The sequence below is a fragment of the Ceratotherium simum genome, chromosome 32 (genome assembly GCF_057802395.1).
Source record: "Ceratotherium simum simum isolate JZ-2026a chromosome 32, ASM5780239v1, whole genome shotgun sequence".
Taxonomy (NCBI): domain Eukaryota; kingdom Metazoa; phylum Chordata; class Mammalia; order Perissodactyla; family Rhinocerotidae; genus Ceratotherium; species Ceratotherium simum.
In genome coordinates, this window is record NC_141931.1 from 5,618,967 (window position 1) to 5,642,898 (window position 23,932).

The window sequence follows — 23,932 nt, forward strand, 5'->3', positions numbered from 1 at the left end:
CATCTGTTCTGGACTACACGTTTTATCTACACATGTGGCTGTAATGAAGTTCCATAGCAGAGGAGATAACACAGTGAGAGAAGATCCTCGTGAAAGTATTGTGTGGAGGCCAATGAAGGAACCCCCTCTCAGTGGGTGAAAGATGGAGACTGAAATAACTCACTTGGGTGCATAAGGATCAAAAATAACATCGAAGTCCTCGTCTAGCTCCACAGGGCTTCTTGGTACAGTATAATCCATGCTGCGGTAAAATTTGGCAAAGGTTTCATCATCGTCCAACTTCATCACCTCTTTAACAGATTTGCCGGTGACAGTGAGCACAGTTTCTTGCGTCCCACCAACTATCAACAAACAAGCAAATAAATGACATAAGAGTTGTGTAAAAACATTACTCCAACTACTCCTCACAATAACTTAAAAATTATTTTCCCCCTAAGTTCCAGGAGTGAAGAAAACATAACAGTGATGCCCAGGGTCCTGGGGATGCTTCCTGGGCCTTATGTGCCTTCTCACGGAAGAACTTCCCGTCCGAACACAGCTTGTGCCAGGAAGTGGCAGGAGAGAGGGAGGCTAGCCTGGCTGCACACAAGCCCACTGAGCATTTCTGAACTTGTTCCTTTTGCCACTGGAGGCAGAACTAGCCTCAGCCTCATTCTAGATCAGGGGTTGGTGAAATCTTTTCTGCAATGTGCCATGTAGTAAATCTTTTAGGCTTTGTATGGGAGGCTATATGGCCTGTGTTGCAACTACTCAAGGCTGCTGTTGGCAAAAGTGACTACTGACAATACGTTAACAAATGGGCATGACTGTGTTCCAATGAAACTTTATTTCCAAAAACAGGCAGAGACCTAGATTCTTTTGCTGACTTCTGCCCTAGATCATGGTTACATATATATAATAAACTTTGAATTGTTTGCATTCCTTGCCTTGCCAGTTTAGTTATTATATTACACTTTTATATTTCTGGTTTAAAGGCATTGTTTGCATTATTCTCAACCTATTAGGGGTCACTGTCAATAGCAGGGACTCCCAACACTTAGAATTTGCTAAGTTTCAAGTGGGAATTTTTTTTTTGTGAGAAAGATTAGCCCCGAGCTAACATCCGATGCCAATCCTCCTCTTTTTGCTGAGGAAGACTGGCCCTGGGCTAACATCCGTGCCCATCTTTCTCTACTTTATATGGGATGCCGCCACAGCATGGCTTGATAAGCGGTGCATCAGTGCGTGCCCGGGATCCGAACCTGCGAACCCTGGGCCGCCACGAACTTAACCTCTACGCCACTGGGACGGCCCCCTTCAAGTGGGAATTTTTATTAAGAGATGAGGCTGTTTCTATATATTATTCTTTTATTTTGCATACTTTATTGACTTCTGTATTGAAATATCTATTTCAACATTTATTTACCAGAATTTTCTTTTAGAAATCATTTGTGATTATAAGATATAATATCAGCTGCTACCTTATTGTAAATTGACATACACAATTTAAAGTTCAACAGGCCCAAGATCGTGTTGATTTTGTATAATAACCTGCTTTCAGGGTTAAAAGCAAAATTACTGAGTTCATGACCCTGACTGGATGATATGCCAAGGGTGTAGATTCAGGAACAAATGTTATTGGGGGCCCCCAATTTAGTACATTATCAAGTGGATCAGAGCTCAGTAATCCAATCAGTCTTGACCAGTAACTTCATTTTTTAAAAGATAACAACAAAGACAATGCTTACAGTATGAATCGGTGAAATCAAATTAAAAAAAGACAGTTTAGCTGAGGAGAAAAAGCAATCGCAATAGGGATTTAGAGATTTTGAGAGAGGACAAAGTACTTTTTAGGTTTCCTTAGCTACTCATTGAAATACGAATCACAGTGTGCTATAAGCATATCAATCAGGGCTTCCCTCTGGCTTCTGGTCTGTACCTTTGTTATTCAGCCTTCTCAGAAAGGTTTCCAGCCTGTCCAACTTCAGGTCTGACTCTAACTGCATGTCTGGTCTGGCTTCGATATCTAGGCAAGTAGAAACCAACAATGAGAGAGAGCCACCAAGGCCTCTTCTGATCACAGACCCATTGGCACATGGGGTGCCATGGTGGCTTACCTTCCAGGGGTTTGGAAACTGGTGTTGTGCCCCTTGTTTTACTGCAAATAGGGGACGCTACTGGCGTTATGGCAGTGGGGGATGCCAAACCTGCAGAACAAACAAAGGAGCTGTTTAGCATCTCAGGATTGTTTCCGGAAATTGCCAGGACCCCGATGGATCTCCCTTAGTCCCAATGTAGATTTTACAACTTACAGAATTTACACACACGCATACATGTGCACACACACTTGTGCATTTGGCAGGTACCCTGGCCACGTAGGACAACTGAAAATGTAGATAAGATTTTATTGTTTCTAAGGACTGCAGTAGCTGACTAGCTGACATTCCAAAATGAACAATGAAAACATGTCCGTGACATGTGAATGGAATAAGAGAGTATATAAGGCAATCAGAATAAACTTGAACAAATGGAGTTGTGAGTTCTGAGGTCCTTTGGGGGCTGGAGGTAGGTGAAGAGAAAGCATATTTGCACCATCTCCCGCAGAGGAAGTGGAGAATGGGCTGTGTCACTCGCTGGCAAGTGGCCCTGGCACTGGAGTTTTCCTTCAGGCTGGGTTGAGGTAGGGACAGTAGGGCCTTTGGGCCATCACTCAGAGTGGTCTCTTGAGCAATAGCCCAAGGAAGTGCTAATGTTTTAGAAGAAAGACCCAGAATAGTATACGTTTAAGTTGGTTTGTGATGTTTTGAGAGTCTGTGCATCTTGGGTGTGGCTGGAACTGGTGTTACCCTCTCACTTGTCTTTATCAAGACGCAGGGTGGGAATCTTTAGAAGGGCAAATTGTAAGGAACATATGAAAGGGAGAGAAAGGAATTCCAGCACAGAGAAGGGATCTGGGTGGAACAAGAAACCTTAATAAAGACAAATAGGAGTATTTTTTTCTAACCTAAGGGATTGGAAAGGGACATAATTAGTGCATTTACAAAGAACAAAATGAGATGTTAATGTTCTTTGCATTCATTTTTAATAAATGTGAAATCATCAGAGGACACTGCCACTTTAAGCAACCCTCAAAGAACAATCTTCAGAGAATATGTAAATCACTATTGCTCACAAACAAAAATAAACGAATGAATCGCTCTGTTCCTTCCTCCTGTGAGCTGGAGAGGGATGTATTATGGCATAAAAATTTTAAGGAAAAATACTGAAATGTAACTTAACACTTAAGTTTCAGGTGATATTCTAGAAGTACTTCTCAACGTGTACATATATTTGCTTGATGATTTTTAAAAATTTATTTCAATTACCAGACCTGAAAAGGGTTTATATCAGTGACAAAGTAAGCTTTCTTGAAAGATAATAAAAATAAGTAAAATTTGGTATCACAGGCTGGGACGGTAAATCATTACCTACTAAGAGGATGCATAAGAGATATCAAAATCCAAGTTCATCCGCACAGAGGTCACTAACTCTGAAGCTAAGGAACAGGCCTGACTCAGAAGGAACCAGGAAACCTGCCCCTCTGTACTGCCAGGGCGCCCCCTGCTGCCCGCTCAGGCAGCAGCACGCACAAGAGCTCCTGAAGGCGGGACATCTCTTTCCCAGCTAGAGATGATTTTTCCATAATCGGGGAAGGTATATATATTCAAATTACACCATGTTAAAACAAAACAAAGCACTCCCCATCCCTCTTTTCAGTGAATTCTACATGCAATAACCAGTCATCTACTCTCTTCGGGAACATTTTCACATCCCTCTAACTCAAAGGCATACTTTGAGTATTTTTCTGCTGGGAGAATCCTAGAATACCGCAGAAAACTTGTGGAGTACTAATTGTTACATAGAATCTAGGAATATCAAAAAGGGAGAAAGTCCTAATGAGGCTAGGGGAGAAGAGAGTTTTCTAGGGTGAGAGGATGAAAACCAGGGCACACAGGCCTCTCGGCAACTCGCTGATATGGTAACTTGTGGCCATTGTAACTTGATGGGATGGGAAGTCTGCATGGCTGTAGTGAAGAGCTATTTTATTCTGCAATGAGTGTAAATTGGATGCCATATTATTGCAAATCAAAAAGAGCTGAAGACTCCAGTGACACATACAACCTAGTAGGTGGTAACAAATAGAAAAGTTTTTTCAATAGATTAAAAGTACAAGAAACTTATTTCCTGAGCAAGCCATATAGCACCTGTTAAATAAAGATCCTTGATTTACTCAGGAAAACGTGACGGCAAACTCAACCCCTAAGGGATAGGACCTTGCTCTCCGAACCTGTCTGAGAGCAAGTCTCCTTCCTCTGATGTCACTGTGGACAAGGGCAGTGCTATTTGGCAGTAAGGGCCCGCTTACAAATAAAACGTGATGTTTAAGATGGAAGAAGAAAAAAGAAACCAAAGTAAAAAGTCATCGGGAAAATGAAGTCAGGGCTAGAGGTCGGAAGATGGGAGCTCTGGTTCAAGTCCTCAGCTTGAGTTCTTCTGTAACAATGTGGCCATAGGGTCTGCTTGTTAACACAGGGATGGGGCTCATATAAAGAAGTTAACAGGATTATACAGTTCTGGGATTTGATGTAGAAAATACTCAAAGGCTACCTCATTCTGGGAGAGTAAATTATCTTCTGTTATCCTTTGGCAATTCCAAGATTAGCTAAGAATAGATTTGTTAGAAGGGATTCTTCCACCAAGATCTGAGTTAATCACAATTCAGGGGTTTCCATGCCTCCCTCCGCACCTCCTTCTGCAAATATTTATCATGAGCCTACAATGAGTTAGGCACTATTCATGAGTGAGGATCATCAAAAGTTTTGAGAAAACGGAAACATAAATCTAGAAAGCTGATGACAATATAAGTTAACTCTAAATGAATGTGACCACTTTTATCAGGAAGTTAGGAAATTTGCTTTTAAATAATAGCTTAGAAAATGAAGGTATGTGCACATAGGTCACAAGGGGACCCCAAATTTTAACCATTTCCTATAGGATATGGAGCCTCAAAGCTCTCTGGTGACTTTACTAACCAGGTGATAGGTCAGTCAATTTCATAAATCTTTGGATACAGGCTTTGAATCAGGTCCAAGAGCTCAGATGCAGGGAAATGACCCTCTGCAGGGAAATCCAACTTCCTTGGAACTGGACATATCTTTTAGACATCTATTAAAACTTATCTGGAAATCGGGCTTTGTAAGCCAGAGAACTCTGGTTTGATGGAAAGGGACCTAGGAATTACCCTAAAAGGGAGAAGAGAGAAACTCCTTCTTCATTGAGAAAGGCTTCTTTGGGTTAACTAATTGCCAGATGGCAAGAAAATGGAAATAATTTAAAAACAATTAAGGGAAAGGACTAAGATTTGTTAGCACATTCGCAATTGCTTTTGAAACTTGTGCTCAATTTCCAAATGGCTAAGTTTTGAAATGGGACTAACTGAATTATGCTTCTGACATTGAAGATGACACGACTTATGAAGAAAAGGTATTCAGTAGGAATATCTCACAAAACCTACCCCCAAAATCATTTACACAACTTAAGTAAGATTAAAAACTAAAGACCAGGGCTTGATTTTTTTGATTGAGCTATCACACGCCACCCTCCCCTCCATGGGCGATGGAGCGTGTGTGCACCCACATACAAGCACACATGCACGCAGGCACGCACGCACACACACTCTGACCTTTCTTCACCATCCTGCCGGCCACTGTAAACTGGGTGGAGTCGTTGGCTGCTCCTTTGCCCTTTGTCTTCCAGGCTTCTTCTCTCACTGTAATGAGGTGCTTCCTCTCCTCGATAGACATTTGGTTCTCTCGACTCTCTGTGACCCGCTGTTTATAATGTGTACCAAGGAGAAAAGAGGAGAGGGAAATGGTAGAGATGTGAATGTTAGCCTATAGCATCTCGTGAGCTGAAAAGCAGGCAAGCAAAGAGAAGTACTACATTGTCCAAGACCGTCCATCACTGTTCTATCTGAAATCGGTTTGGCTTCCTCATTTCCAGCTTGAGTTAGAGATCACCATCCACAATACTGAAACTTGAGGTTAAAATTTTGTTTTTTTTCACTTATTCGTTTGGAATGCTGGAAGACCCAAATGATACTTTGTAAACATAAACAAAAACAGAGAGATTATCTTCATGCCATGAACTTTACAGGGTTTTAAAGTTGCTCTGTTTAACCTATCTAAACTCAGATGATTAGGAAATTTTATCCATAGAAGCTCACAAAGAACATGGTCATTCTAGAAAATCTTATCCACTAAGTTCACAAGGAACATGGTCAATTACAAAGGGAAAGCTGATGAGGAATAAGGTGTGCTAGAACAAGGTTTTCTGGAACTCTGCATGCTTTTTCCTAGAGCAAGTGTTACAGCGGCAGGTAGGCAACCAGGTCAGCCCATGGACCTGACTTTAAGTCATAGTATATGTGACACTGAGGATGAATCGTGCTATCAACATAACCTACATATATACTAACATTTCCCCCTAAAAAATGCTTTCACAATTTTCTAATTGGGGTTCTGGAGACACTTGCCTCTTCAATTTCTAAGCCATTGGTGACACTCATTTGGCCTAAAGGGAAGAAGCTGGAGGGGGCTGGAGGGAGATCAGCGAGGGAGAAGGAGCTCAGGTCAGGATGGGGACAGGGTGAAGGGGCTGAGATGAGAGGATGAAGAGCAGGAGGAGGCCGAGGACAGGGCTCCAGGCACTCAGGGCATCAGAGGGGAAGGACCTGGTGGGGAGAAGGGGTGTGGAGGATGGCAGCGGGTGATGGGGGAGTTCCTCAAATGTTGGCAGGACAGTTTGCTTTCCCTCCTCCTTCAGGCCATCTCTCCTTTCACTACAAAGCCCCTCTCTGCGGCGGGGCATGGGACAGGGTGAGAAGTGGGGAGAGGGGCAGGTGCTGTGGGAGCTACTGTTGCAGAAGGAAGAGAGGAAAAGCATCCTCCCCGGAGCATAAAGAGCCTCCCTCGGCTGTCCACCTAGAGGTCCTTCCTCTGAAACGGGCTCTAAAGATGGCGATGATCTGGGAGTCTGTCCTCTTGCTTTAACTTCAGTCTTTTCTTAGAACTGAGCAATGCCCTTTCTGCTGTGGCATTTGCTTTCAAACTACAGATGAGCTCTCCTTAACCACTTCTGGCAGTGTCCCCAGCTCCTCTTCCCTCATAAGGAGTTTTTCTTTGGATAAGAAGTCAAGGAGGATCAAAGTGATCCTACAGCCTTCCACTGACACAGTGGGAGGCCCAGGAGAGCCCTGGGGGGTAAACACATCCAGGGGGCTCAGGGATTCTCTTCCTCCACAACTGTCCACTAAGGCAAGTGACCTTCCCTTAATCGACCCACAGGAAGTAACTTCCAGATTCATTCAGGGAGAAAGTGGAAATGGACACAGCTCATCTTCTTAAAGCCCTGGGATGATGGAGGGAAATAGAGGAGAGAGGGCTTTCCTTCCTTTCCAGCCGCATAAAACCACGTCTGCACTGGTAAAAGTCAGTCTAAGCCACAAACATGTACTTCTCCATCATCTAGTTCATGAATCTTCCTTTTACAGAATTCTTCTACTGAATAATCATAGTCAGAACTGATTTTGAGATTCTTCGTAATTTAAATTAGGTTAAAAACCATTTCCTAAAGAGACATGACACTAAACGCAATGCATGATCCTGGCTTGGATCCTAGATGTGGTGGGGATGGAGGCTAAAAAGGACATTACTGGGGGGAAGTTGACATAATTGGAATATGGACTATGGATTAGATAAACATTGAATTAGTTAAACTTCCTCATCTTGACCACTGTACATGGCTATGGAAGGTTGCCATAGACTGAATGTCTGTATCCCCCCAAAATTCATGTTGAAACCTAATCCCTAATGTGATGGTATTAGGAGGTGAGGCTTTTGGGAGGTGATTAGGTTATGAGGGTGAAGCTCTCATGAATGGGATGAGTGCTCTTTATAAGAGACCCAGAGAGCTCCCTTGGCCCTTCCACCCATGAGGACACAGCGAGAAGATGGCCACCTATGAACCAGGAAGTGGGTCCTCACCAGATGGTGAATCTACTGGTGCCTTGATCTTGGACTTCCCAGCCTCCAAAACTGTGAGAAATAAATATCTGCTGTTTATAAACCACCTAGCCTATGGCATTCTGTTAGAGCAGCCCAGACTATGTATATATTCGTGAGAGGGAAGGGGGAAGGCGGAGGTCAGCAGGGGGTTGGGGGTGGAGCGAAGAAAGGAGAGAGAAGTGGGGGAGGGAGCAAAGGCCAACAATTGGCGGACGTGATAAAGGGTATGTGAGAGTGCCCTATTACGGCAACTTTTCCATAAGCTTTAAATTTTATCAAAATAATTAAAAAGCTGTTTTCCTTAACTTTCACACTCATGGTTGGTGAGATGACCCTAATTCCAAGTACCTCTCAGAATCACACACCCTATTAAATAAACTATGAGGTTGATCTGCCAGGAGGACCTCATCAAAATTCAAAAAAAAATGTTTTCTTTGAAAATGAAGTTTTAGGAGTGAATTTTAATCAAATCAATATGGCTTTAAGCACTTGGCTCAAAATATTTTGAAAAGACATATAAAATGCCAAGAAAGTTTGCTTCTCCAAAGATCCAGATATCACTAGCTCTACAGTGAACTAAGCAACACATCTTCAAAGTCCTGGGTGTGGTAGTGGATGTGGCTAATGATGCAGATAAATGGCATCCCCAAATCAACAATTCCATCTCCCCAAGCACCTGGACTCCCCTGGAGCTCCCTTGAGAACCTGATAGATACGAGCCTGGGATGATACAGCTGTTTTAAGAATTAAAGCTTCCAGTAGTTTGCCAGATCTATATTAAGGAGGAGCATTTTTTTATTCCTGTCTAAATGATAATATTAAATATAAAGGTTTTTGCTTCTCTAGAAGTTTCACTTTAACTTTGCTCCTTATTGGGGTTGGTTTAGGGCTCCCTAATTCCTCCTATCTGACTTTAGACAGCTCTATAATGGGGGAATGAATAGACAGCTTATTTACTCACTGAACAAATTAATAAAATTTATCACAAGTTGCTATTAAATTTTAGAACTCAAAATGTGAAAACAAGTAGGATGGACAGTAAGATCTTTGTCCATTGACTATTTTTTTTAGCTTAAAACTTCATTATTGTCGTCTTGTTTTGCCCTTCTAAGTTTTTCTTTCCTCGTTTAGAGAAGGACATAATCCATATTATAAGTATCGTGCCATTATCCAGGTTTATCCAGGTTTAGCTGATGATATTTAGGATCGAATGGAATAGTGAGTGAGTTAGGGCAGAATATGAATGGAAGCCCTGCCCCATCTTCCTTCACTCTTCCAATACAGACCCCATGAACGAGGTGCAGAGAGACGGAGAGGGAGGGGAGGGAACAAGAGTGTGCGGACACTTGTGTGTGTGTGTGTGTGTGTGTGTGTAGAAGGCAGTGAAACGGTTGAGAAGAAAGACAGGTTTTAGGGATGGACAGAGACTTGGGAGGACACAGCTTGAAACTGTGCAAGGGATCAGTCTGCAAGAATGTTTTCAGGTTACCACATGGTTACTGATGGGTCTGCCTCTACACTTACTGAGAAATCAGTGTGGAAATCTCACTAAATGCTTCTGACACAGGGAGGGAATACAACAAGAGAGAGCAGAACTGACATGTCTTACTAGGATTCATGCAGATTTAAGGGCAAAATTCTTCCACAACTGGAGAGCTTTAGGATAGAAAAGATTGTGATCTGGCTTTTAAATTTTTACCTAATTCACATCTAGTTAAACTAAATTATAGGAAGAAATTATGAAAGCACATAGTAATAAATAATAGAAATAAAGCAAAATGACAAATCAGGACTTCTCAGTTTTTAAAAATGCTGTCACCATTTAGAATTCTGGGGACTGTTAAAGAAATTTAGCTTTGCCCCCTCATTAAGCGATTTCAGGACATCATCAGTGCACGCAGCCTCAAGTGGCCAGAACAAAACATGAAAAAAGATCTCAGCTAGGCTTAGAACTCAAAGCAACCATAACCTGATCTTGTCAACATCTACTAGCAACTAAGAGGAAAGTAGAGGAGTAAAGGAAAATCTTATTCTGGTACAGCCCTGAGGCAGGTGAGGAAGAAGAAAATGTGTGTTCAAGCCTGACAAAGAGAAAAACAGTCCTTTTAGACAGAGCTGGTGTGCTGTTTAAATGTTCTGCTTTCTTCTTTGAGCCTCTGCATTATTGAATATTGACACCAGGACTGCTGGAGCAAAGGCGTCTCGAAGGACACTGGTGAGCCAGTGCTACATAACTGGTATATAAAAAGTTTATCTGGGAAAATTCTCAAGAAGTAAAAATACAGAATTTTTAAGCCATTTTAATTTTGAAGAAATAAAACATAGATGGCCTCTGGTAAATGCTATTTTTCTTTAAACTTAAAGATATATGGAGACATATTCCTTGTTCATGAATTGGAAGATGCAATATTAAGCTGTCAGTTCTTCCCAACTTGCTCTATAGATTCGGTGCAATTTGAATCAAAATCCCAGCAAGTTATTTTGTGGATATTGATGAACTGATTCTAAAATATGCATGGAGAGACAAAAGACCCAGAATATCCAACACGATATTGAAGGAGAACAAAGTCGGAGGACTGATACTACCCGACTTCCAGACTTACTATCAACTTACAGGAATCAAGACAGTGTGGTATTGATAAAAAATATACAAATAGATCAACAGAACAGGACAGAGAGCTCAGAAACAGACCCACTCAAATATACTCAACTAATCTTTGAAAGGAGTGAAGGCAACACAGTGGAGAAAAGATAGTCTTTTCAACAAATGGTGCTGGAATAACTGGATATCCACATGCAAGAAAAAAAAGAAAGAAAGAGAGAGAAAAAAAGAATCTAGATACAGACTTAACACCCTTCACAAAAGTGAACTCAAAATGGATCACAGACCTAAATGTAAACACAAAACTATAAAATTTGTAGAAGATAATATGGAAGAAAACCTAGATGATCTTGGGTTCAGTGATGACTTTTTAGATACAACACTAAAGGCATGATCCATGAAAGAAATAATTGATAAGCTGGACTTGACTGAAATTAAAAACTTTTGCTCTGTGAAAGATACTGTCAAGGGAATGAGGAGATAAGCCACAGACTGGGAGAAAATATATGCAAAAGACACATCTTATAAAGAACTGTTATCTAAAATATACAAAGAACTCTTAAAACTCAACAATAAGAACACAAGTAACCAATTAAAAAATGGGCAAAAGATCTGAACAGATACCTCACCAAAGAAGATATACAGATGGCAAATAAGCAAATGAAAAGATGCTTAACATCATATGTCATCAGGGAAATGCAAATTAAAACAACAAGATTGTTGTTGCTTTACGAGACAATGAGATTGCTACACACCTATTAGAATGGCAAAAATCCAAAACACTGACAACATCAAATGCTGGAGAGGTTGTGGAGCAACAGGAACTCTCATTCATTGCTGGTGAGAATACAAAATGGTACAGCCACTTTGGAAGACAGTTTGGCAGTTTCTTACAAAACTAAACATACTCTTATCATATGATCCAGCAATCACGCTCCTTGGTACCCAAAGGAGTTGGAAACTTTTAGCTACACAAAAATCTGCATATGGATATTTATAGCAGCTTTATTCAAAATTGCCAGAACTTGGAAGCAACCAAGATGCCCTTCAGTAAGCAAATGGATAAATAAACTATGGTACATCCAGACAATGGAATATTATTCAGCACTAAAAAGAAATGAGCTATCAAGTCATGAAAAGACATGGAGGAGCCTTAAATGCATATTACTAAGTGAAAGAAGCCAATCTGAAAAGGCTGCATAGTGTATGATTCCAACTATATGACATTCTGGAAAAGACAAAACTACAGAGATAGCAAAAAGATCAGCGGTTGCCAAGGATTTGGGGGGAGGTAGGGATGAATAGGTGGAATACGGAGGATTTTTAGGGCTGTGAAACTACTCTGTATGATATTCTAATGATGGCTACAAGTCATTACATATTTGTCAAAATCCAGAGAATGTACAACACCAAGAGTGAACCCAAACATCAACTATGGATGTTGGAGAATAATGAGGTATCCATGTAGGTTCATCATTTTTAACAAATGTACCAGTCTGGTGTGGGATGTTGATAGTGGGGAAGGCTATGTGTGTGAGGGGGCAGGAGGTATATGGGAAATCTCTGAATTTCTGCTCAATTTTGCTGTGAACCTAAAACCGCTCTAAAAAATAAAGGCTATTTGGTGGACACTGACTGGCTCTGTGGGCTGGGCTCTCACAGAGCAGCATTCCTAAGTTCAGAGGAAAGGAGCCACAGAAAGCGAGGGAAAAGGCCACCTTAGGGAGAAGGAATGGAGAGTTTCCATTTGTGAAGATGTGAGATGAATACAGGGGGACCCACCCACCCTCCCTCTGGCAGCACCCTGGCGATTTCATATTCGAAACCCTGCGCCTCTCCCTCGAGAGCTGTTTTGTCACTACTGGTCCTAAACGAACAGTACAGTCATGAAATTTTTAGTTAGCGCCACCTTAGAGGTAACAAAGTCCCAGTGCTGATGAGGAGATAGAAGCCCTCAGAGGTAAGGCACTGGCCAAAGTCCCACAGACGGAGGAGACTATAACCTGGGATTCATGGCAAAGTGGATGCAGCCACTTTTCAAAGCTATTTTGACACCAGGGACATTCCCAGGGGAATACAAAACAATCATCGACATTTTTAACTTTAAAAATTACCGCATATTATACACCAACAGAGTCACTCAGCCCAGGCCAGGTCTCCCCTCTGGGGTGGGGTTCAGACGGGGGGCAGTGAGGATGGAGGGAAAGGGGCAGGAGGTCTGTGGGTTTTCATTTAAACAGAGCCACTGCAAGCAGCTCATGTCAGCCCGGCTCTTCCTTGCTGTATCTTCCTCCCTCTCCCTTCCACGCCCCAGCTGCCTCCACCGCACCCTCCCACTTCATCAGGCTAAGCAAGCAACCTCGCCACTGAGGCGGAGCAAGGAACACTCTGGCGTACTTCTTGGGCTCCTGACTCAACTTAGGATGTTGGAGCTTGGAGATCAAAAGGGGAAACTTTCCTCTTAAACCAGTTTCATGATTATGAGGTGAATTAACACCATCAGGGCTACCTCCAAGTCAGAGCCAAGGATGCAATGTGTGTGACTGACCCCAAATATACAAAGAACTGATTAAACACACACACACACATACACGCACACACACAAACGCAGCACAGGAGTTGCTTCCCCAAATGAAACAAGTTCTTCCCTGCTGCTCAGAAATTGCAATGAGGCTTAATACACGTAGGCTTTTCCTCACCTGATTAATAGATACAAAAGACAGGTATTTATGGGCAGCAGGTATAGCAGGAGAATAAGTAGAAGCATATACAGGTTCCTATAGAGCAAAGCAAGAGGATTAGAGGTGAAAAGAGAAGATTCATCAGAGCAGGGTGGGGAGGGAGAGAGACTAAAACAATGAATTCTCTAACAATGTTAATCTACTCATTGCAATTTCAGTTCTCTTTTCAAGAGAGTCCTTCCTATTTGATTATTTTTTTAGAACATTAAATAAATCCACACAAGCACAGTAAATATACCCGAGTCAGCTTTGTGCAGTAACTAAATGAGTTAATGGCAGGATTACTGCAATTTATATAAGATATTCAGTTACAGAAAGGGGAACCATGACTTTTCTCGGACAGTTTTAACATTTAACATAAAATATCTTCTTTAAAGCCTTTAAAGTCTTTTCATTACATCATTAAAAAAGAAAATGTAAGGAAACAGGATAGCTCTCCACTCTGGATAAAGGTAGCATCTCACCTCGGGATAAAAACAGAGCAGAGGGGGCCGGCCCGGTGGCGCCAAGCAGTTAAGTGTGTGCGCTCCGCTGCAGCGGCCCGGGGTTCGTCGTTGTTCAGATCCTGGGCGCGCACCGACGCACTGCTTGTTAAGCCATGCTGTGGCGGCGTCTCATATAAGTGGAGGAAGATGGGCACAGATGCTAGCCCAGGGCCAGTCTTCCTCAGCAAAAAAGAGGAGGACTGGCATCGAATGTTAGCTCAGGGCCGGTCTTCCTCACAAAAAAACAAAAATAAAAACAAAAAAACACTGAGCAGAGAACAAAGGGAACCATCAACGTTGAGAATTACCCGTGAACAGGTGTAACTGGCTATAATGTGGAGAACACCTACGTTCGAGTCAGGCTTACCCAAAGCAGATTAGAAATGGCACTATCATCTGTAAATCCTCCTTCTTCCTATAGGTTAAAACAAATAGGAATCATTGCCAACTGTCAGAAGAGCAGGGTCGAGTTAGAGTGTGACCATCATTTTCAAGCATTCTGTGCCTGAGTTCAGTGAGAAGCATGCACATGCTCACATAGTCGGGTGGCACACACACCAGGAAACTCATACCCCATCAACAGGATGATAAGCTTTAATTTGGAGCTCATCCCATCAGCCGTTCTCTCTCTCCTACCCTTGCTCTAAAATTGACTTCCTTCTCCTGAGTTGTGATTTGGAATTGCAATGACAGCAGGCAATTTGAACATGAATGTGGCCGATTCATCTTCCCTGAATTTTCAAGGACTTGTTCTGGGGACATCATAGATCTTAGCTTGATTCACTGACCTGATACTACTGAGCACAGTGGACATCAAATCCTAATCTGCGACTCAGAAATAGATGCAGAGTTGTAATGGCAAACCCTATAAAGGGTTTTTATTTCCTGGAAAAGTCTGATATTCTGGATGATTATCTTAAAAGGACATGGGAGTCCCTGTATACGCCTTACTGGTGAATATGCCAAAATGGGGTTGGAACTTAAATAATTATTTGGTGAAAATAAATAACTGCAATTTAGTTGTAACAACAAGACCTCTTGCCAAATCACTTCTTTAAAACTTCGCTTCATTTCCTTTCTCTCATTCTTTCGACAGAATGAGTTACTCTGGAGGAAACTGTCCACAGATCATGCTCAAGTGCACACATTCCACACGGTGTGGACCAGACCAAATCTACAAACCAAATGGCTTTCCCATCTTTAGAACGAATTTTATATGCTACAAAAGCAAAAATGTTTAAGTCAGGTGAGCAATGCCCTAGATTAAACCAAGAACAGGAGAAAGAAGAGAAGACAAGAAGGTGTCAAGGGGGAGAGAGAAAGAGAGGAGAAAGAACCCAAACTCTTTGTCACAGGAAATGACAGAGTCAGCTAGGTAACTGACTAGTGCTCTCATGGTCCAAATCATCAATCTTAATTCGGGGGCATAAATTTAAAAAGCAAGGAACTGCTGTTAAGTTACATATTCTCGAAGACATGACAGATCTTTCAGTAGAGAAAGGAAAACTCTTAGTTTCCCAACTCTATTCATGGGCCAAAAGAATATCTTCTTACCATATAGGACCCAAAATGAGATGCTGGTAGAACACCACAAAACTGTCTTGTTTTGGGACAAATCCTTTGACAGAAACAAAACAGTTATACATTTTCAAGGCATCCTTTATATCTTTTTTAATGTGGCTACTACACAATCTAAAATTACTTATGTGGCTCACATTATATTTTTATTGGACAGTATGGATTTTCACAGGGGCAATGGAAATGATTTACATCGAGTCCGTCTCTATTTCCTGCCTCCTCTGCATTCCCACGGCTACAACTCTTACCACACACAAAAGCTTGAGGAGGACAAGCTGTAAAATGTTTGGTAACAATGAATACGGTTTGCTGAATTGAGAAATTGTGCAGGAAGTGATGATCTGACCATAAAACCACCTCCTTTCTACCTTGGTGGAAAAGATGGAAGGTTCCGGAGCTTGTTCCCCTCAGTAGCTCTTGATCAGCAAGTCTACACCCAGCCCATGCAGCAAGATCCCATCTGCATGCACCACATGTCATGAATGTCCTTCCTTCTCCAGGGCGGCATTCGGACACCCGGTAAGCAGTGGCGTTTCTTGAGCACTCCTCCTCAGCTGTTTGGGGGCTGTCTTAAGACAGATCAGGCTTAAGGCACCTCACCTACCACCTCTGAGCACAGCGAAGGTGTGAGTGAAATATACTGCCGGCCTTTGGGAAGAAAGGAAGCTGAGGGCTTATCACAGGCCATGTGAAACCCACTTGACCGCAAGAGAACTTGACATTTCCCAATCTCTGCTACAGAAGCCTAAAATAGATGGGCTTATTTTAACTTCAAAGAGCTGGCTGTCTCAGGCCAAAGTGAAGTAGGTCACTGAGGAGGAGCAGGAAGAGCGAGTTCACCATTGCTGCAGAGTCTGCAGCTTCCATCAGCTCAGGGACATCACTGCGCACTCAAGCCCCGGCCATGCTCAGAGCACCCGCGCTTCCTTCCCACCCCAGGGGCACCTGCAGACACCTTCTCCCACTCCTTGCCTTCCAAAAGCTTAGCCAAGTGTTAACGCGTTCAGATCTCATCCTCTACTCACAGCCTTCTGGTTTTCACAGCCTCAAATGATCCTTCAGTCTTCTCAGGGATCCCTCCACTATTCAGGAGGAACCTATGTAGCTTTGTGCTTTGTAGCTTTATTTTAATTTTCACCTGGCCATACGGGGCTGTCAGCTCCTGAGGCTTCTTTGCCTCTTCCAAAAGGACCAACAAGAGGTAAGCGTTAAAGTTATTCTTGAACTAATGATTTCAAGCCCCTTTTAAATAAAGTTTGTGGGTAACAGGGATAAATTATTTGAGGGACCCAGTTTTCTTTCACTTCAAGATCTCATTCTTGAAATCCCAATTTCACACATACACTTTTTAATATCCAATTATATTTGAGAACTTTACAAATGGCTGAGGATTAAATGTCCTTAGTCATTATCTTTAACATCGTGTATGTCTCAAAATAGAGAATTCAAATGGCTGTTCCAATTTAACCTATGAAGACACAGAAGGACCATATAAAATAGCGTCAGAACTTCACCTCAAGTCCTAGGTGCACATCTCCTTTTTATGTAAGTTTCTTAATGCATAAAGATCACATTCATAATTTCTCTCTTCTACAGATGCTTAAGTTGTTTTAGAACTAGAAGGGGTGATCATCTGGTTGGAAGTATTTTTTTTTTTCTTTTTTGTCTGGAGAGTTTTGATCCTAGAAGTTGGCCAGTGGATAAGTCACAGGTGTCCACCTTGCCTCCAGCCAGCAAGAACATTTGCAATCAGAGGGTCACGCAGCAGGAAAGTCACCATCAGCTTTGAAAGTGTGCACTAACTGGTCAAAAGCTGGTCATCATTACATTAGTAATTTAACAACTCATCAACACTTTTGCATAAGAAATGCTTGCCAGTATTGATAACAATGTATTACTTAATTTTATTTAAACTTGTAACATATTTTGCTGTCCATTCTCAATAAAAGGCATACCTGCTCACTGTGAAACACACTTACAATGCTGAAGTAAGGATTCACTGACCACAACTATGTCCTTATTTTGTGTATACTTGGGTTTTAAATCTCAGCATAGGACATTTAAGTCCATATTTTATATGCAAATTATGAACTGCGAAGGGTCAATTAATGTGTTTCATTATAAAGGCTTTATTAACACTGTAAAGTCAGACTTCATTTAAGAAGGTTTTAAACCGAAGTAAAAGTACACCCTTCAAAATTTGGCAACTTGCTTGCTGATGCATTATGGATGCGGTGTAGTTACCAGTTTCATAACATGTCAAGACTACCTTTGATCAAGGGCAGCTGCTGTGACAGACTTGAAGTGTGTACCCTCACGGCAAGAGACTGCTCACGCTTCAGAGTGGTGATTAGTTAAGTTATGCATGCTGCCTATCTGATACACTTCAAGCGTGAGGTTAGTTAGAACGCTTTTTCCTCACAGGGAAAATGTTACCTTCTTCTTGAGTGACTGTTCCACTTCTTGGATGTGCAGGCTGCTGCTGACAGATGCCTTGCCATACTCCTGCTTTCTGGAAAGTCTGTTTTTCCAGTCTTCCTCACCACTCTTCTTCAACAGTGCTAATCTAAGGGGAAAACAGGCCAACCAAAAAGAGTTCAGCACCAAACTCTTACTTGTAACAGAACCATAACTTAGGTAAGTTACAACTTTTTGGCCAATAAATGACCACAGCTACCTAATTTTAATCTTTTTGAATTTCATTTACTCTGAAAAAAGTATCTCTGGAAAAATAATATAGGAGTCCCTTTTCTAAGATGGCCCCAAAGATCTTACGTTGATTGAAATGCAAAGCTGAAATCTGACTTGCCAGATAAAAGATGCATCATCATTCCACCATAGGAATCTATTTTTCCCTGGCCCTGGGGCTGAGAGCAGGAAGGAGGAATCACCCCCAGAGAACAATGTCTTCTACTGACCCCTTCTGGTCACTTGGTGAAATAATATTTAATGATTATAGCTGGATAGTACTTATTTGCAGAAAATATAACAGAAATGAGTTTAAAAACTTAAAGCTATAAAAAACTGACAATCTCTTAATATTATACCTTTAAATAAAGGCAAAAGATGACGTTTAATATTGTTTATCTTCCTGTGTCCTAAGCCCTGTTCTTTTCTTCCAGATGAACTTGGTCTTTCCAATCTATCCTCTTAATACAGAAACTATTATCTACAAACCCATTTTAAAAAATTATTACTTCAGCTTCCCTCAGGGGAAAGCTATCTACAAAAAAAGAATCTAATTAATGGAGATTTTTACCTAACCTACTTTAGTTCAGCTGTGGTGTGACTTGATATAAAGTTGTTTGGATATTATCTGTGAAAGGCGATTTTTGTGAACATGAGGCTGTTTCAGCTAACTCTATTATAACGAGTGAAGAAATCTTAGGCATGTAAGTTGGACAAACAGACAAAAGATAAAACGTAAAAAAACCGTGATCATTAAACTCATTTGAGTTGAAGCTCAAACAATTTAAAGATTAGGAAAAAAATGATTACAGCCCTTTCCCTCTGTGCTGAGCCTGCTGGGCCGGGTCTTTTAAACATCATTAATGCAGGTCCATAAACAGTGTATTTTTAAGCAGCACATCAGCTCTAGTTTGGCTGTTAACTCCAGTCAAGTGGCCTGGTCTCCTCTCCTCACTGGTCATATTGGGAACTGAACTAAGGGCCCTTCTAATAAGTTTCCTGACTCGATTAAATATCTGAATTGGAGATGGGATGAAATATAGCATACTGCCTAAAGAAGAATCCACTTACATTGACGAATTTATACATAATCATACCTTAGATTTATCTATTCGTTCAGTCAAATAAAGGAAAGAAAGCCACGAAGAAAAGAACTCCCCAAAGGGGACAGGATCTTTGAACTCTGAACCTATCCCCTCCCCCCACCTCTTTTCCTTCCCTTTCTTTCTGCTATGTGACAGCAGATAAGACCTCAAATGCCCATTCTATAAAACTAGTATAATGCCACCTTATCTATCTGTGATATGCTGATTTTTAATAAGAAACATATATTTGGTCTTCACTCCCTTTCTTGGCACAGTGCTCCTAAAACCCTTGGAATTTCCAAAGTGATGAGAGCGATAAAGGTGTCTTGTTATATTAATGAGGTGACTTTTGGGAAGCACTTAAGGATGGGAGCTGGTTGCCAGGGGAGCTAACCATGTGATTAGAGGATTGGCACTTTCAGTCCCGCCCCCTGACCTCTGGGGAAGGGAGACAAGCTGGAGATTGATTACATTATTGGCCACTGGTGATTGGACTTAATCACGCCTATGTAATGAAGCCCCCATAAAACACCCCAAAGGACAGGGTTCAGAGAGCTCCTGGGTTGGTGGACACATGATGTGGGGAGAGGGGTGTGCTCAGAGAGGGCACAGAAGCTCCACGTCCTTCCCCCATACCTTGCCCTATGCATCTCTTCCATCTGGCTGTTCCTGAGTTATATCCTTTTACAATAAACTGGAGATCCAATAAGTAAAATGTTTCTCTGAGTTCTGTGAGCTACTCTAGCAAATTAATCAAACCCGAGGAGGGGGTTGTTGGAATCTCCAATCTATAGCTAGTAGATCAGAAGCACAGGTGACAACCTGGACTTGCAACTGGCATCTGAAGGGGGGAAGGGCAGTCTCGTAGGGCTGAACCTTTACCTGTGGGATCTGATGCTGTCCCCAGGTGGATAGTGCTAGAATTGAGTTGAACTGTAGGACACCCAGCTGGTGTCAGAGAATTGCTTGGTGGTGTGGGAAAAAACCCACATTAGAAATTAGAGTCAGAATCTTACTATCTACAACAGGCCCCATTTGGCTCAACGTCCCATTTAGCTCTAAATTTTATAATCTATGATGTTTGACAATACTCTGCATGCTACAAGGGCTAGTTCATGTACTTGAAAACAAATTCTAAATTCCTTTAAGTGTTTTCATATGAATGTCAGAATGACTAAGAGTTATCTCTTATCCAATTATTCTGAATGAGTCAGTTTTATTCTAGTAAGAAAAATAATCTAATAAAATCAAATCACGAAAAGAAATAATTAGTATTTCCATGTGTAGAAGAGCTTTCAAAGGATTCAAAGTGTCTATAAATGAGACATTCAAAAAGTAAGCACACCAGTATTTTTACACCCAAATGAAGATGTACTTCCAATTCATCATCTTGTGACGAGACGTTCATCTCGTTGATGTTTCCTTGCAAACTGGTCTCAGAACCAGCTCTGTCTCTTACTTCACCTTTGACCCAGACCAGTAGTTATTCATTTTGCCCATCTACCTTTTTAGTCAGACTGGATTCCAAATGATTTGAGAGAAGTAAAAAAAATCAAATTCATCCTCATTAAATGGATTTATTAAAAATAATGCACTACAGTCTTTGAGGATGTTCTCAAAAAGAAGCTGCCAAATGTTTGGAGCAATGACATTATGTAAATAATCATACGGTTGCCCTGGCGGATGCTTTAAGGAACGTAAAACTGACTCAGAAAGCAACAAACGTAGAATCTGTAATCACTTTATAGTCCAACTTATACTCTGCTGATCTGTACAGCAACCTGAGAAACTGGATATTGTCATTCCCAATGTGACAGACAAGGCACGGGTGCACCCACAGGCCAAGGATTTCATTGACGGAGGTCCCACTGCATGTCAGTGGGATAGGAGATATGGTCCCCACACAGGCACACCCTGCCTCGCAGCGCATGGCTTGTCTTACTACATTAGTGTGTTAGCTGACCAGACACATTTTTGCCCTAACATTTTAGGAACTGCAAAGTATTCTGGCTTCTTAGCTTTTTTCCACCACCCTGGAATGGCCTTCAAAGAATTCCTCCATTCCAAAAACCTGAAATCTTACTTCTGGATGTGTTGGCAGGGTCATCATCAGGGACTTCCAAAGACTACAGAGTAACCAAAATAATATGGAAGGAACTGTGCTTCAATTGAGTCCACATGGTCCTTGGCCCCAGCCCTAGCCTCTAGAGTGCAAATGATGGATAACTTAAAAATACATGCACTGGAACTTAAACGTATTATTCCTGTCCTGTTAGATTTCCTACTTGGTGCTCAACAAGCTGAGGAGGTCAGACCTTTCCACGTGCATTCTCTCCTTCTGCAGTCTCACGACCCTCCTGACTCCCTGCAGACGGCCCTGTGCTGGGGAGCGCCAGCATCAAAGCGTCTGGTCCTATACGTGACACAAATTACTCCTATGCAATTCAAACAACTGTCGACATTTGGAACATCGGCCAAGTCCCCGTGCTATCTGCAGGGCTGTGCTGTTGTGAACCTGGGCATCTGCTTGGTCTGAGGCTGAGAACTCAGTGAGTGGCATGGCCTTAGCCTATTAGCCCCAAGGCCTGGCCCGGGGCCACCGTGCCGTGTGCTTGCCAGGCTGCCGGGGGGAACGTCCACCCCTCCTGCCATAGCCCACACTTCTTCAGCAGGGGATACTGGCCTGAGAGGGCCGCGTCAGCGCCACCGATCTGAGAGCCCTGCCTGATTAGAACAAGTTCTGCAGGCTCATAGCAGTCACGGCCGGGTCAAATACGGGACAGGCAGACCACGTGCTCCTCATCTTCACTGTTTTTTTCCTTCCCTCTTCTCATTTCAGAGAATCACTGGCACCACACTGATCTCAGACTGGGCTGAGCAGCACCGATTAGTATTTATATCAGATACTGGCCTTCACTAGTTTGCAGGCTGGGAGGGTGAACTAACATGTCTTTTCAATGTGGACAAATAAAAGATCAGAAAAAGAGGCTGCAAAGGGAAGTGACATTTCTCTCCCTAATTCTTACATGAATCTGGTGGCCCCTCCGGTGGCTGAAATCTCCTAGCTCCAAGGTAGAAACCTCAAGTCTGTCGGGGAAGCATGGACACAGCCTCTGGCTGGATGGAGAGCAGAAGAGTGAATGGAGAGGCTGCAGGGAGCGAGGGAGGACCCTAGTGGCCCCTAAAAGGCAGAAGTCTGCAGGCTGCCAAGAGGCTGGGGGCGGATTCTTCAACATTTCCAGGGAGTTCAACTAAGTCCTTACACTCCATCAATTTCCCAGTGAAAGGATGGCTTTTTTCCCTTTTTTAGTAATCTTCTCCCCCAAATATGAAAGCACAAGATTCAGTTGTTTTAGTAACTGTGGAAATTCGATTTCCAAAAGCCTAGTAAACTTTTAAAGAGATACCAAAGTTTTATTCCTAAATAACAGAAAATTCATTTGATTTACAACGCTTTTCAAAGAAGTACCCAAACAGGGATAATTTAAACTCAAATCATTTAGGCAGTTACGAAACAGTGATGTCACTAATCCAGTGGAAAAAGCAGATTGTATCCTAAGTTTTATGCCAGTTATGGTTCAAACTTGACATTCTAGATGTCAGAAAAGATGAAAAAAGAAAAGAACTTTTAGATATGTTTCCTCGAGCAGCAAACATATTCTAAAAGAGGAACATATTGAGGATTTCCCGTAATTTCTTAGTTGCTACACTTTTCTAAGTCTTAGCTTACATGTACGAAATGGGGATAATATTGCTTCCTCCTAAGGGCTGTCTTCAGCACTAAATGAGGTAACACACGAGAAATGCCGAGGGCAACACAGGACGCTTGTGGTCCTCAGGATGGAGGACTCAACAGCTCAAGTCCTGAGCAGGAGACAGACAGACGCAGAAGCCTGGGGAAGGCAGAATCGCATCCTCAGGGCTGCAGCTATTTAGAAGAAATGATGAAGGTAATCTGCAAAGTCCAGTCTCTAGTTCTTAATCTGAAATGTGAAAGTGAAATTTGAAACAAGCCACATAAAGAACACGTAAATTGAGAAAATTAACACAGGAGTAGGGCAAAATCTTTCTAACACTACTATTTAGCTAAACTTTCTGCCCTCTTATCAATTTTTCCTGATGAGAACTAATGTCAGCTGCTAAAACACTAATGTGAACACTGCAATCTGGCCACACGTGCCAAGGGGAAGAGGTGGAGACCAGCTGCTGGATCGGTTCTACTCTCCACATGGCCCTAGTGACCACTGGAACTGAACCCCTCCTTTGCTAAAAATGAGGTAGTCAGAGGAGGTTAGAATAAGGTTTAAAAGTTCTATTTTCCGTGTCACCGCAAAGGGAAATGTAAACCCCAAATATAGTTGGCCCTCTCTATCCACGGTTCCCATCCACAGACTCAACCAACTGCGGGTGGAAAGGCTTAGGGTCCTTGTGTCTGCACTGAACGTGTATAGACTTCCTTTTTCTTGTCATTATTCCCTAAACAATACAGCATAACAACTATTTACATGGCACTTATATTGTACTAGGCGTTATAAGTCATCTAGAGATGATTTAAAGTCTACAGGAGGATGTGCGTAGGTTACATGCAAATACTATGCCATTTTACATAAGGGACTTGAGCATCTGAAGGGGTCCTGGAACCAGTCCCCCTCAGATACCTAGGGACAGG

The 23,932-nt window shown here is 42.0% G+C and overlaps 1 protein-coding gene across 9 annotated transcripts in view; it reads right to left on the reverse strand.

Annotated features, from left to right (window-relative positions):
* Nucleotides 1-23,932, reverse strand: part of SVIL (supervillin) — a 229,081-nt gene that overhangs the window by 30,347 nt on the left and 174,802 nt on the right. For all 9 annotated transcript variants that reach the window (XM_087420668.1, XM_087420666.1, XM_087420662.1 and 6 more), the window contains 5 exons: nt 17,927-18,056; nt 5,702-5,849; nt 2,097-2,186; nt 1,919-2,005; nt 164-341 (listed from right to left, as the gene is read on the reverse strand). In XM_087420668.1, coding sequence (XP_087276794.1) covers nt 164-341; nt 1,919-2,005; nt 2,097-2,186; nt 5,702-5,849; nt 17,927-18,056 — 633 coding nt within the window. The remainder of the gene's footprint in view (nt 1-163; nt 342-1,918; nt 2,006-2,096; nt 2,187-5,701; nt 5,850-17,926; nt 18,057-23,932) is intronic.